This window comes from Lissotriton vulgaris, chromosome 12 (assembly GCF_964263255.1).
Source record: "Lissotriton vulgaris chromosome 12, aLisVul1.2, whole genome shotgun sequence".
NCBI classification, from domain to species: Eukaryota; Metazoa; Chordata; class Amphibia; order Caudata; family Salamandridae; genus Lissotriton; species Lissotriton vulgaris.
Window position 1 is genome coordinate 243036370 of NC_141700.1, and position 13759 is coordinate 243050128.

General features: G+C 47.0%; 1 protein-coding gene across 1 annotated transcript in view; it reads right to left on the reverse strand.

The window, feature by feature from the left end:
- LOC147673861 (uncharacterized) overlaps positions 1–13759 on the reverse strand; it is a 1240526-nt gene that overhangs the window by 373829 nt on the left and 852938 nt on the right. The window contains exons 8-9 of the mRNA XM_086947748.1: positions 9548–9609; positions 1678–1729 (exon numbers count right to left, since the gene is read on the reverse strand). Coding sequence (XP_086803874.1) covers positions 1678–1729; positions 9548–9609 — 114 coding nt within the window. The remainder of the gene's footprint in view (positions 1–1677; positions 1730–9547; positions 9610–13759) is intronic.

The following is a 13759-nucleotide window of genomic DNA, read 5'->3' on the forward strand; positions in this document are numbered from 1 at the left end:
ATCGATTTTATTCCTACCCTGAGGCAATCTGCCTGCACTAAAAGGAGGGCCTGTTGCAGTCCAGTGATATAAAGGGTGAACAAAAAAGGTACATGTCTGCAACCATGGCGCAGTACACTTGTGGTACTAAAATGCTAGATGAGATCTGACCCATGTGAGTCCTTCACCACAGCCGAAGTGCTAGCGTGTAGATTTAATAAGAGGAGTACTATTTCTGGATGCACACCCATCACATGGAACAGATCCCAGAGCTTCTTATGGATGAGTCTATCGAATGCAGATGTAAGGTCCATAAATATCAGGTGAAGTGATCCTGACTGGGCAACAGTGCATTTGTTTGTAATTAAACAGAGGTTTAGGCTTCGGTCAGTTGTCGATTTGCTTGGCCTAAAACCAAATTGCAGCTCTGAGAATATATCATTCACATCTGTCCACAGCTTCAACCTATTTAAAAGAATCCTCCCAAGGACTTTCACTGCTGCATCAATAATAGATATTGAACGATAACACTTAGAGTTGTCATTGTCCCCTTCTTGAAAATCGGGACAATTACAGCAGTGGACCACAAAAGCGGGGTACCCTCCTTCCCTGCAGCATTTAAATAAAACGTCAAAACTGGTCCCCAAACCTCGATATTGTCCCGAAACAGGTCAGGATGTATACCATTGGGTCCTGGCTCCTCATTACATGCCCTGGGAAACGTCCTCTGGGTGAAAACAACATTGGCTCTGCCCAGAACTAAACCACCCTGATCCTCCATGCCCTGAGCAAGACCAAAGCTATACACGCCTTTAAAATGATCCACCCATTGCTGGTCCGAGATATGGTGGCATAAAGCAGGCCCTGGCATTTCTGCAAAACAAAGTCTATTTATCACCCTCCAAAAGAGGGCATTATCTCTGGTTTCCCATGGAGACATGCATAAGATGAACTTGCAACCGGTTAAGGCCTTCTTATATTCTTTTCTGACAGCAGGCAGCATGCTCCCTATCTATAGGGACCTGCTTAAGAGCAGCCTTCAGAAGACAAAGAGACTTAGGGCAGCCACAATTAAACCATTTTGTCACAGATGGACTGAAATGTATTAATGATCCAGTCATCCAAACAAACATTCAAATCAGATAAAAAATCATTCAATGTGTTAATAAAAGACCTGCGGGATCACTTTTCCCCACTTTACTCTATGGCATTGATCACATAAAGTTTCAACCCCAATTCAATGAGTGATGGAGTTGTATTTTAATCTCCAGTCAAGAGAGTCTGATAAAGGATTGTGGTGACTATGAACATCTCAAATTATCTCATATTCGATTACCCATTGTAGAAGTGCTGAGGAGACTGACAAAAATGTAGTCAATAAACAAGGAATGGCCTCTGCCTATAAAAGTAAGAGTATCAGGAAAAATAAAATCTGCAATTGTCTTAATTAAATAAAATAACGGAGAACAGAATTCATAATTTCACCCTGAGGGGTGAATTTAGAATATGGTTTGTTAGCTTTAGCTCATTCCGAGAAGCTATCCTGCATAGCACACTAAAAATACAGGTGATACTGAAACCAGCGAGTTCCTGTTCATCAATTTTGAGGTCACTTGAAACCTACATTTTTCTATAGACAGTTACATGGATCTTAGGCACAGGGATCTTTCACAATGTTCTTTACAAAATAAATCTCACCATAGTTCCATTTCTAACTCAATGTCAGTCGCATCCAGGGAACAGTGTGAATCTGCAAAAGATAGAGATGAGTAAGAGATGATGAGGTGAACATGTAAACAAAGCATACTGCTTGAGAACAAATAGGACACAGGATACTTTTTGCGCAATATGAGTAACTTCTTAGTGAACAAGAGGCTTTTCCTCAGTAACTGTAGACGACAATTAGTACTAGATACACAAGCTACAATAGCTGGGTCTGGTGGCTCAGTGGACTAATGCGTCCACTGCAGGGGCCTGTGTTCGACCTCATGGTCACAGGTTCAAATCCCGGCGGGTCCACTCAGCCTTTCATCCATCTGAGGTCGATAAATTGAGTACCATTGAGTTGGGTAACAATAAACATCTGTTATTCAGCGCCAAGAAACCTCTGGGTGAACGTGCGCTTTACAAATACACATGTTATGTTATGTTATGTTATCTAGTTCTGTAAATGTGCAGTTATTACCAAGCAGAGGGAAATACTGATGGTAGCAGTAATTTAGGGATAAGCCAGACTTTAAGCAAATAGAATACAATGGACAGCTTTTTCCTAACTAGGTGCTAGCTCTAGAGATGCCATTCAGAGAGCGTTTCAGTTGCTTCCATACAAAATCCCTTTATATGGACAGGTATTCAGGATGTATCGGTGCATTCTTTGGGTTTGAAGAAAGATGAAGCTTGGTTCCAAGTTGTACACCAAGGGGCCTACTCAAATGGAGATCAGTCAATAAGGACTGATGAATGAAATCATGAGCAGAGATAGGAGACTCTGAAGTTCCTGCTAGGGCTCATCCTTCTGACCACACTCAGGAGACATCTAACATCACATCAGTCTTGCAATGAGGATGGAATGAGATACCCCCGGGGCAGGCCAATATGTATGCACAAGGCCCAGAGCATACCAAAGTTTCGCCACTGTCCTTGGCTATAGAAATGATTCACATTTAGATTCATTGTATGTAAAATTATCTCATGTAGATATGTTGAAAATATGACTGGGGTTCAGCGCTTGTCGATTGCGAAGCTGCATTAATTGTGTCAGGCTGTTTTAATTACGCCAGGAATATACCAGCGCTTACATTGCTTGGACGCTGCTTTGCTGGCTTGCTTTGATTGTGACCTGCATATTGTTTGTACGATATCCCCCGGCGCCCTGCTCTGACCTCCCCTCCATTTTGTATTGTTGTTGTTGTGCTCCGTTCCCTTGAGCCCACCCCGCCTCCCAGCTGAGCCGCCCTCCCACTACCAATATACAGCGCCCCCTGACCTCGCAGCGCTGTGATCCACTCCTCGCTCCTGCCTCGAGTGGTCGCTCCCCTGCCTCCGCGTTGTGACGTGGTATCGTATTGCGAAGCTGCATTAATTGTGTCAGGCTGTTTTAATTACGCCAGGAATATACCAGCGCTTACATTGCTTGGACGCTGCTTTGCTGGCTTGCTTTGATTGTGACCTGCATATTGTTTGTACGATATCCCCCGGCGCCCTGCTCTGACCTCCCCTCCATTTTGTATTGTTGTTGTTGTGCTCCGTTCCCTTGAGCCCGCCCCGCCTCCCAGCTGAGCCGCCCTCCCACTACCAATATACAGCGCCCCCTGACCTTGCAGCGCTGTGATCCACTCCTCGCTCCTGCCTCGAGTGGTCGCTCCCCTGCCTCCGCATTGTGACGTGGTATCGTATTGCGAAGCTGCATTAATTGTGTCAGGCTGTTTTAATTACGCCAGGAATATACCAGCGCTTACATTGCTTGGACGCTGCTTTGCTGGCTTGCTTTGATTGTGACCTGCATATTGTTTGTACGATATCCCCCGGCGCCCTGCTCTGACCTCCCCTCCATTTTGTATTGTTGTTGTTGTGCTCCGTTCCCTTGAGCCCGCCCCGCCTCCCAGCTGAGCCGCCCTCGCCCCTCCCCCCCTTCACCATTCCTATATGACCGCTGCTTTTGCGCGCAGCATCCACGCGCAGCGACCGCGCACAATCCGCGCCGAAGGTGCGCCAAAGGTAAGCCCGTCTACGCCCGTCCGCGCCTGGACCGCGCCCAGCGCCAGACCCCCTGGTCCTCGTAATGTCCAACCCTCCCGCATTACGTACGACGCCTTCACCCTCCTAGCCCTTAACCCCGGCCGTCCCCCCAACTGCGTCCAAGCCGCTCCTGGACACACCCATGGACCTTACTCATGCTACTCCTGCAAATTCATCGGCACCGTCAACAACTCCGCTACGATCACACCTCAGATTCCCGACACCAACCACCTACAATGCATCTTGCTCAACACCCGATCGGTCCACAGGCACGCCATTGACCTATGGAATCTACTAGACACCATCTCTCCGGACGTCGCCTTCCTTACTGAAACATGGATGAACGCCTCCTCCGCCCCAGACATCGCCATTGCCATCCCAGAAGATTATAAGATCATACGCAAGGACCGTACCGGCCACACAGGAGGAGGAATCGCTATCGTCCATAAGAAATCCATCCACATCTCAACCAGCTCTGACGTCAACCTCGCCAACTCCGAACACCTTCACTTCCAGATCCACATCGACCCCAAGACCACACTCAGAGGCACCCTCCTTTACAGGCCACCAGGACCCTGCGCACAATTTAGTGAGGACATCACGGACTTCATCACTCCACACGCGCTCCCCTCCAAAGATTACATCCTTCTGGGAGACCTCAACTTCCACCTTGAAAAGAACAACGACCTCAACTCCACCACCCTTTTGGACAACCTCGCCAACCTCGGACTTAAACAACTGGTCACTTCCCCCACCCACATCGCAGGTCATACTCTCGACCCTATCTTCACCTCCAGCAATCATGTCTCCTTCAGCCACACCACGAATCTCCTTTGGACTGACCACAGCTGCGTTCACTTTACCTACAACAAGCCCAAACCCAACAACCACCCCCAACCAACTCTGCAAAGAAACTGGAACAAAATCACCATCGACCAGATCTCCTCATCACTTCTTCTAAACCCCCCAGCCCACTCCTCTAACCCCGACCAAGCCGCCACCAACCTCACCCTATGGCTATCCAACAGCGCCGACATCCTAGCACCACTGAAAAAGCGACAAAGCAAACTTGGCAGCAAGAAGGCATCATGGTTCAACGATGATCTTAAGAAATCCAAGAAACTCTGCCGCTCCCTTGAGAAGGCCTGGAAAAAAGACCCAACCACCAGCACCAAGGACGCCTTCAAAAACGCCACCCGCATACACCACCAACTGATCCGAAAGGCCAAGAAAACCGCCTTCAAGGAACGACTAGATAACAACGCCCACAACAGCAAGGAACTTTTCAACATCGTCAAGGAATTTACCAATCCCTCGGCCAACTCTAATGACATCACCCCCTCTCAAGCCCTCTGCGACTCCCTAGCCTCATTCTTCCACAACAAAATTGCAGACATCCACAACAGCTTCGACAACAAACCCGGAGACCAACCCACCCAACCATCTGCTGGACCTTCACCCCCCTCGAACATCCTTAATGACTGGAACACAATCTCCACTGAGGACACCATCCGCCTGATGAACTCCATCCACTCAGGATCCCCCACAGACCCATGCCCTCACCACATCTTCAACAAAGCAGACTCCATCATAGCACCGCACCTCCTAGACGTCATCAACTGCTCCTTCAAATCCGCCACCTTCCCGGAAAGCTGGAAACACGCTGAACTCAGCGCCCTTCTGAAGAAACCCACAGCGGACCCCACCGAACTCAAAAATTACCGCCCCATCTCGCTCCTTCCATTCCCGGCCAAAGTCATCGAGAAAGCTGTCAACAACCAGCTCGCCGCCTTCCTCGAAGCCAACAAATTCCTCGACTCCTCACAGTCCGGCTTCCGAGCAAAACACAGCACTGAGACCGCCCTTATCGCAGCAACAGACGACATTCGAACTCTACTGGACAATGGAGACACAGTCGCCCTCATCCTCCTCGACCTCTCCGCAGCCTTCGACACAGTCTGCCATAGCACCCTTCTACAGCGCCTCAGAAACATTGGAATCCAAGGAAAAGCACTGGAATGGATCACCTCGTTCCTCACCGGAAGAACCCAGAAAGTCCGCCTCCCACCATTCAAGTCAGAGGCCACTGAAGTCATCTGCGGCGTACCACAAGGATCTTCACTCAGCCCCACCCTTTTCAACGTATACATGAGCCCCCTCGCGGCCATCGCCCGCCAACACAACCTCAACATCATCTCCTACGCGGATGACACTCAACTGATCCTATCACACACCAATGACCCTAGCACCGCCAAAACTAACCTACACGAAGGAATGAAAGAAGTAGCCGAATGGATGAAACACAGCCGTCTGAAACTGAACTCAGATAAAACAGAAGTCCTCATCTTAGGTACCTCCCCCTCCGCATGGGACGATTCTTGGTGGCCAGAAGCCCTTGGAAAAGCACCCATCCCGACAGACCACGCACGGAACCTGGGCGTCATCCTGGATTCCTCACTTTCAATGAACAGACAAGTCAACGCCGTCTCCTCATCCTGCTTCAACATTCTTCGCATGCTCAAAAAAACATTTCGTTGGATCCCCACCGAAACTAGGAAAACGGTCACCCACGCTCTGGTCACGAGCGGACTGGACTATGGAAACACCCTCTACGCCGGGACTACCGCTAAACTCCAGAAAAAACTCCAACGAATCCAAAACGCCTCAGCCAGGCTCATATTAGACATTCCGCGTAAAGAACATATCTCTGGTCACCAGAAAAACCTCCACTGGCTTCCCGTCAATAAGAGAATCACTTTCCGGCTCCTAACCCACGCACACAAAGCACTCTACGAAATCGGACCAGAATGCCTCAACACACGACTGTCCTTCTACACCCCCTCCCGCCAGCTTCGATCTTACAACCAAGCCCTTGCCACTGTACCTCGCATCAACAAGACCACCATGGGAGGTAGATCCTTCTCCTACCTGGCAGCTAAAACCTGGAACTCACTTCCCACTTACCTTCGCCTTACCCAGAACCACCTAGCATTCAGAAAGCAACTTAAAACGTGGATATTTGACAAGTAATTCCCCACCCCTCCTTAAGCGCCTTGAGACCCTCTGGGTATGTAGTGCGCTATATAAATTCTCTGACTTGACTTGACTTGACATTTCACAAAAAGCCATCAGCCAGAATGATACTGAATACACCAACCCATTGTTAAAGAGTTAGTTGTGAAAGAGCTAACTTTATTCTTTCTTGTGCTCAAAAGCCAACGGTCTAGGTCATGGTAGACATTAGTTGCCTTGATGCCTCATTTGTGCTGTGACAGGAATAAGCAGATTTTTGAACCAGCAATGAGTTTGTTTGAAGAAAAGTGTTGCATTAGGAATGATGACCCAGTTCACACAATAAAGAGGTATTACAGAGGACTCACTGATTCCAAAGATAGAAGCTTCTCCTTCTAGTACAGTGAGCAGAGTCAATTCACTCAGTGGACATTTATGAGAACTTAAGTCATGTTCACAATATAAACATGCCTGGGAAATGTCCTTGCTACAAATTATTAGACTCTTTAATAGGATAATGACTTGTCCCTTTCACAACACTAAAGTAACTGACCAATACCTCTTGGAGATTCTCTAGCTGAAGCTTAACAGGGAAGAAGACTAGATACTTTAGTGTGTGTTCTAAAGCAATTCATTCTTACATGGGAAAAAGGGTGACTGAAAAAGTTAAAGATCATAGCCATGTCTATCAATTGCAACACAATAATTTATATTCCAAACGAAAATACTATTATTTAGTAAAGGCATAAGGCTACAAGATTTTAAAAAACATTAATAGTGTCTTCTGTCACAAGTCATGTTCACTTCTTGTCGACTTGTTTACTGACTAAGGATAGGGGGGCTTGATTTTGAAATACATCTTTAATCAGTGATCTACGATCCTGCTTTGTTTGCATGTCTGGTATTTAGGCAGGATTTGGTGCTGAAACGTGGGGAAAAAAGGGAGGCTTTTGAGTACCGATCAGCAGTGAACTGTGAAGATGTAGCCACATAGGCCCAGGCTCATTTAGAAAGACATTTACAAGTCAGAATTAGAATTGAACAAAAATAGAATTTAGAACACAGATTTGCTATCAGAAGTCTGAATAATGTTATTGCTATTGAGCCCAGCACTGCTCCAATGAAATTCTTCAAAATGGTTAACCTTCCAGTTTTAAGCAAATTGGATGTTCAAGTAACGCTGGATACTGCTCGCACTTTTGGATGCTGATACCTATTGCAGTCTGCATTCCTTTGAGAATGTCATATTTTAAAACGTCACTTTGGTTTTGGACTTTGTATTGTTTTCTTGAATCTGTAACACTGCCATGCTTCCTATGTGCTTAGCTCTGTCCCCACAAACCCATGGGTTTGATCTTCTGCTCACCCCGCCTTAAGTAGCTCCAGATTTTATGTCAAGACCAGAGGCTCGCATTAAATGCATTGTATTATTCTTACTACTCAATACAGCAGAATGGGTAGAATGCTACATACAGGGTAGAATTAGAACACATGTATAACTTTCAAGTACATTAGATTTAGTGCTTCGGAACCCCCTGTTTTCTGCTGAGTATTTCATCTGCCTTCTGAATGCTCCAGTAAATGAACGTATATTAATGAATTTACAGACCATAATTTATATGTTATTTCTCAGTAGAAATGTGCACCAGTATTGGTCTTGCTTTTTTAAAAACTGGAAGGATGCTTTGTTTCTTTCACTGTTGACATTCACATATCTTTTGGTCCCTGTTTCCAGCTTTGGGAGCCTAATGAAGCAATATTGTAAATTTCTGGATTGGGTAACATTCCATTGGGCCCAGAATGGATGCTCCTGCATTCACTTGGGTGCAGGGTGGCCAGGCATGGGAAATCTTCTCATTGCACTCAACAAAGTTGCACGTGTGCATTTGGAAACCTCATGATTTACATAATCTCACGACCTACCTTTTATAAGCAAGTAAGATATTAGCATTAGCAAGAGTTATTAGTATGTGTGTATAGCATAATTCACGGTCTAAAAATATACAACAGTGTCAAGTATTTACTATAGAATGTTTTTAAATAATGAACACCAACAGCTTCAATTTAAAGTGGAGAGATATACTGCTCTAAGAGAATGGAGAGTGAAACAGAGAGACACGTAGGAGAGGAGGATACAGGGGAAACTGAAGGGAGACATGCGGTTGGATGATGTGGTATAGACACCTATGGGAGATCTGGCTATGACTAAAACATTGGGTCTCATGGGTAGATACAAGAGGCCATGAGGGAGACATAGGAGCTATGGAGGAGACACAGAGAGGCTGAGCTGGAGACAGAGGCGTATGAAAGCATGAGGTCCGAGGGTCTGACAAGAAAAGGTAAAGGTGCATGGGACCACTGAGGCAACATGGGGTTGGTAATGTGGAGGCATGGGGGTTGCCGAAGAGACATGGGGATAGTCGAAGGGAGTGATGGTAGTCTGACAGGGAGCCATGGTGACTGAAGAAGGGCACAGAGTCTTGGGGGCTAATGTCAGTCATAGATATAAAGTGAAGAGACATAGGGCCGAGTGTGCTAATTGAGGAGCAATATGCAGACATGAGAGCCATTAATGGACAGAATGTGGAGATATGGGAGACCAGAGGAGATCCAATGGGGTATGATGGCGAGACATAGGATACCAAGGAGTCAGAGGGTAGTATGTCAAACGTCAAACTGCTTCCAAAGTTTGGTAAATGAGAATACCATACCGTTTGGCCTGCTTCTGTGAAATTTGATGTCCATGCATGGCTTATATCCATCCTTGGGCATGCACAAATACAAAGTAAATATTCCCAACATAGAGGTCTTTGCCTACCCTTAGTAAATGGAGGAAAGTAGCACATCATGGTCGTGTTAGTCCAATCATCTTCAAATTCTCTGTAAAGAAAAGATGTAAATGACTTCAGTAAGAACGTTGGTTTTTGACAATATACCATATGGAAAATGTGAAGTGTGATCAAAGGTGACATCATGTTTTTGCTAAACCTAAACATGTTGCCTCTTAGAATCACTGTATAACATCTCCTTTGAAAAAAGACTCTTTGTAACCATCTTATTTTGTTCCCTTGGGGTGTCTTTCACTTTGTGAACTACCTTAATTTGCTTGAAATAGAGATGACTTAAGAGGAGAACAGGAAGCACGACCAGCACATTCACTACAGCAGGGAAGAGGATGTAAAGTAAAAAGTCGTAATTTTACGTTCCACCAGTGGGTTTTCCTAAATGGAAAACCTGCTGTCCTCACACCATTGACTCCTATGCTTAGCTATCCTGCGCCATCAACATTGTCCACTCATAAAGAACTAGCAAGGTTGTTGTGGGACAGCAAAGGAAAATAGTCCCACCTCCCTCAGCCGGATGGCAAAAGACAGCCGTAATTTGGGGTGCAGCAGGCCTCTCACATCCCTATGCTCTTACACCTGCTTCACTAAAGATAACTATGCACACGTATATATACCTTATGACCCCATACACAACTAGAATGCCATCATTTCTCAGTCACTAACAAAATCTATATCTCTCACCTTACCATATTGCTACTATTTATCCAATTACTAATTATTTTACTATAAGTAGTAGGATTACATGTACTTCTACTTGTTCTACTAGCATGACTGTCACTACTTCTGGTCCTACTCTTTATTTTAGTACGCCTGCTACACTAACACAACTTTAAAAACAACTGCTACTAAAACCACTATTAGCACACACTATCCATTGTATGACTGCTCCACTGCTAGTACTTACCTTGCCACTACTACTTGTACTATTTTAGGGAGGAGGAGCCAGCGGCCAAAATGTCTGCCTGGAGCTGATGACCCCACGCACTTCGCCACAGAGCGGTTCTCCGTCGCATCCAACCCGCACAAAAAGTTATGATTCCATGATCGGAATACTCGGATCAGCAGCAGGGTTGAAACCGGCGGCTCTAACTGCCCCGGGAAGACTGTTATTGGTTGCCGAGATCCCTGGGGCCCGGCACACAAAATGCCTCAGTCCAGCTGCCTCCGCAGCTGTTGAGAAGATGAGCTGGTGGGTTACCCTGACAGGGCGTCAAGACTTCGGACGAAGGGGACAGCCGTCTGAACGTCCCGGGGACCGCGATTTGGAAATTGAGAATCCCTCACACAGGTGAGAAAAGCCATCACCAACCAACACGGTGGGTCTCACCCCGCAGAACAAGATGGCTGCCCCGCTCCTCGCGGCCTATGGAGTACCGCCCAAACAGACCGCTACTGCGAGTGTTGGTGCCCCCTTCTCTACCTGCAAGGCTGAGGGGAAGATAGCGGAATCACCGATCAAGGCGAGCTGGCGCGACCTGTGGACCCCTGGACGAACGAAAGCAGATGAGCCTCCTGTGGGCTGAGACGGCCTTGTTCCGGCACCCGGTGAGTCTGCAAACCGCGGGTCGTGCGTGCCGGAGCTAGTAAGGATGCCGGCCGGATGCAGCTGCTGAGACTTTCACTGCCCCTCAGGTCCAATATGAGTGAAGCTCCCCTTCTGAACCATTGAGGGTCACCACGGAACAATCAGGTGAGGGAGCCAACCCCCACCCCAGCCAGTGAAAGTGGTCAGCAAACTTTATTCCATACGGAGCACACGGTCGGGCCCTCCCCCATTGGCTCCATAGCGCTAGATGCCCGCGTGTGTCTGGGGCTTCCTTCCAAGTCCCGGCCTCTGGAGAATCTATCTGTATGGTCACAGGCGCCCAGACAAACCTCCTAAAAGCGGTGAGGCAATCTCTCACCCGGCCTCTGCCGAAAGCACCATAAGTACTCTTCCTGCACCACTGACCCTAAAATGGCGGCTAATAGGCAGCATGGAGGAGTATCCTACTAAGACAGCCCAGGAGACACCCGAAGAAGCGGCACAAATTACCCTTGAGGCCCCTAAGAATACAAAGGGGATAGATAAAAATGGGGACCGGCCGAATGGAACACCATGGGCAGAACCTCTTGCCTGACCCCAAGATGGCAGCCACAGTGGTCCTTTACCACGATGAGCTACTACTCTTGGACAAAAATTGGACATTGTCCAGACCTCAAGCATATCCCCCATCCGGCTCACCCATCAGTACACTGAACCTGTGATCTTTTCACTGACCATTGAGACCTAGCATTTTGGCCAATGCCCGGTGGAGCTACCTTGCAAGCTATAGAGGAGATGGGCTGTTGTCTTCGCCCTCGGCCGTCACCTACCCAGCCGGACTTTGGGCAGACTTTCCTTCGTCTCTCCACTTTCCCTCCGTCCTACCCTTCTTCCTTACTCCCTTACCCTTCTACTCTCCCCTTATCTCATCCTCTATGCTCTTTAAATGTTTGTAGCAACATATGTAAATTGTAACTGATGTAACTTTGTAACAATGTGGAACCTCATGTAAAGCGCTCTGATGCCTTCAGGTCTAGCCAGCGTAATATAAAACTCAAATAAATAAATATTAAATAAAAGATAAGTAGTATAATTACTAACATTATTATTACAATTTCGCCACAACTTTGATTACCACCACTATTGTTATTACAAACACTAGTACACTTAGTTCTTCCATTACTACAACTTCCACTTTTCCTGGATACTACTATTACGACGATTTTGGAAAAGGGGGTGGTGATGGACAGAGTTTCTGAATGATGCAGAATTCTCTTACCCAGTCAAGAGATCAGGGCTTGATCCATCACCGTTTTTTAGCTCACTGCACCATCCCAGCTCAGAACCTGGCTACATGCAAATTAGTCTGTTTCTGTCCCAGTGCATGATTGGAACAGGGCAAACCAAACTACTAAGGCAATCCTTATACTGGGAAGGAAACAAGCTTCCGGGGACCGGTTTCTGGCATTTCAGCCGTCGTCGGCCCGGCTTGCTTGAATCCTGATGGTGCAATGAGCAAGGGACTCATGTCTGAGTATACCCTCCCACACTTAGTGTGGGCAAAATCGATATTGGAAAAGGGGGTGGTGATGGACAGAGTTTCTGAATGATGCAGAATACACTTACCCAGTCAAGAGATCAGGGCTTGATCCATCACAGTTTTTTAGCTCACTGCACCATCCCAGCTCAGAACCTGGCTACATGCAAATTAGTCTGTTCCTGTCCCAGTGCATGATGGGAACAGGGCAAACCAAACTACCAAGCCAATCCTTATACTGGGAAGGAAACAAGCTTCCGGGGACCGGTTTCTGGCATTTCAGCCGTCGTCGGCCCGGCTTGCTTGAATCCTGATGGTGCAATGAGCAAGGGACTCACATCTGAGTATACCCTCCCACACTTAGTGTGGACAAAATCGATTTTGGAAAAGGGGGTGGTGATGGACAGAGTTTCTGAATGATGCAGAATACTCTTACCCAGTCAAGAGATCAGGGCTTGATCCATCACCGTTTTTTAGCTCACTGCACCATCCCAGCTCAGAACCTGGCTACATGCAAATTAGTCTGTTCCTGTCCCAGTGCATGATGGGAACAGGGCAAACCAAACTACCAAGCCAATCCTAATACTGGGAAGGAAACAAGCTTCCGGGGACCTATTTCTGGCATTTCAGCCGTCGTCGGCCCGGCTTGCTTGAATCCTGATGGTGCAATGAGCAAGGGACTCACGTCTGAGTATACCCTCCCACACTTAGTGTGGACAAAATCGATTTTGGAAAAGGGGGTGGTGATGGACAGAGTTTCTGAATGATGCAGAATACTCTTACCCAGTCAAGAGATCATCCATCAGGATTCAAGCAAGCCGGGCCGACGACGGCTGAAATGCCAGAAACCGGTCTCCGGAAGCTTGTTTCCTTCCCAGTATAAGGATTGGCTTGGTAGTTTGGTTTGCCCTGTTCCCATCATGCACTGGGACAGGAACAGACTAATTTGCATGTAGCCAGGTTCTGAGCTGGGATGGTGCAGTGAGCTAAAAAACGGTGATGGATCAAGCCCTGATCTCTTGACTGGGTAAGAGTATTCTGCATCATTCAGAAACTCTGTCCATCACCCCCCCCCCTTTTCCAAAATCGATTTTGTCCACACTAGGTGTGGGAGGGTATACT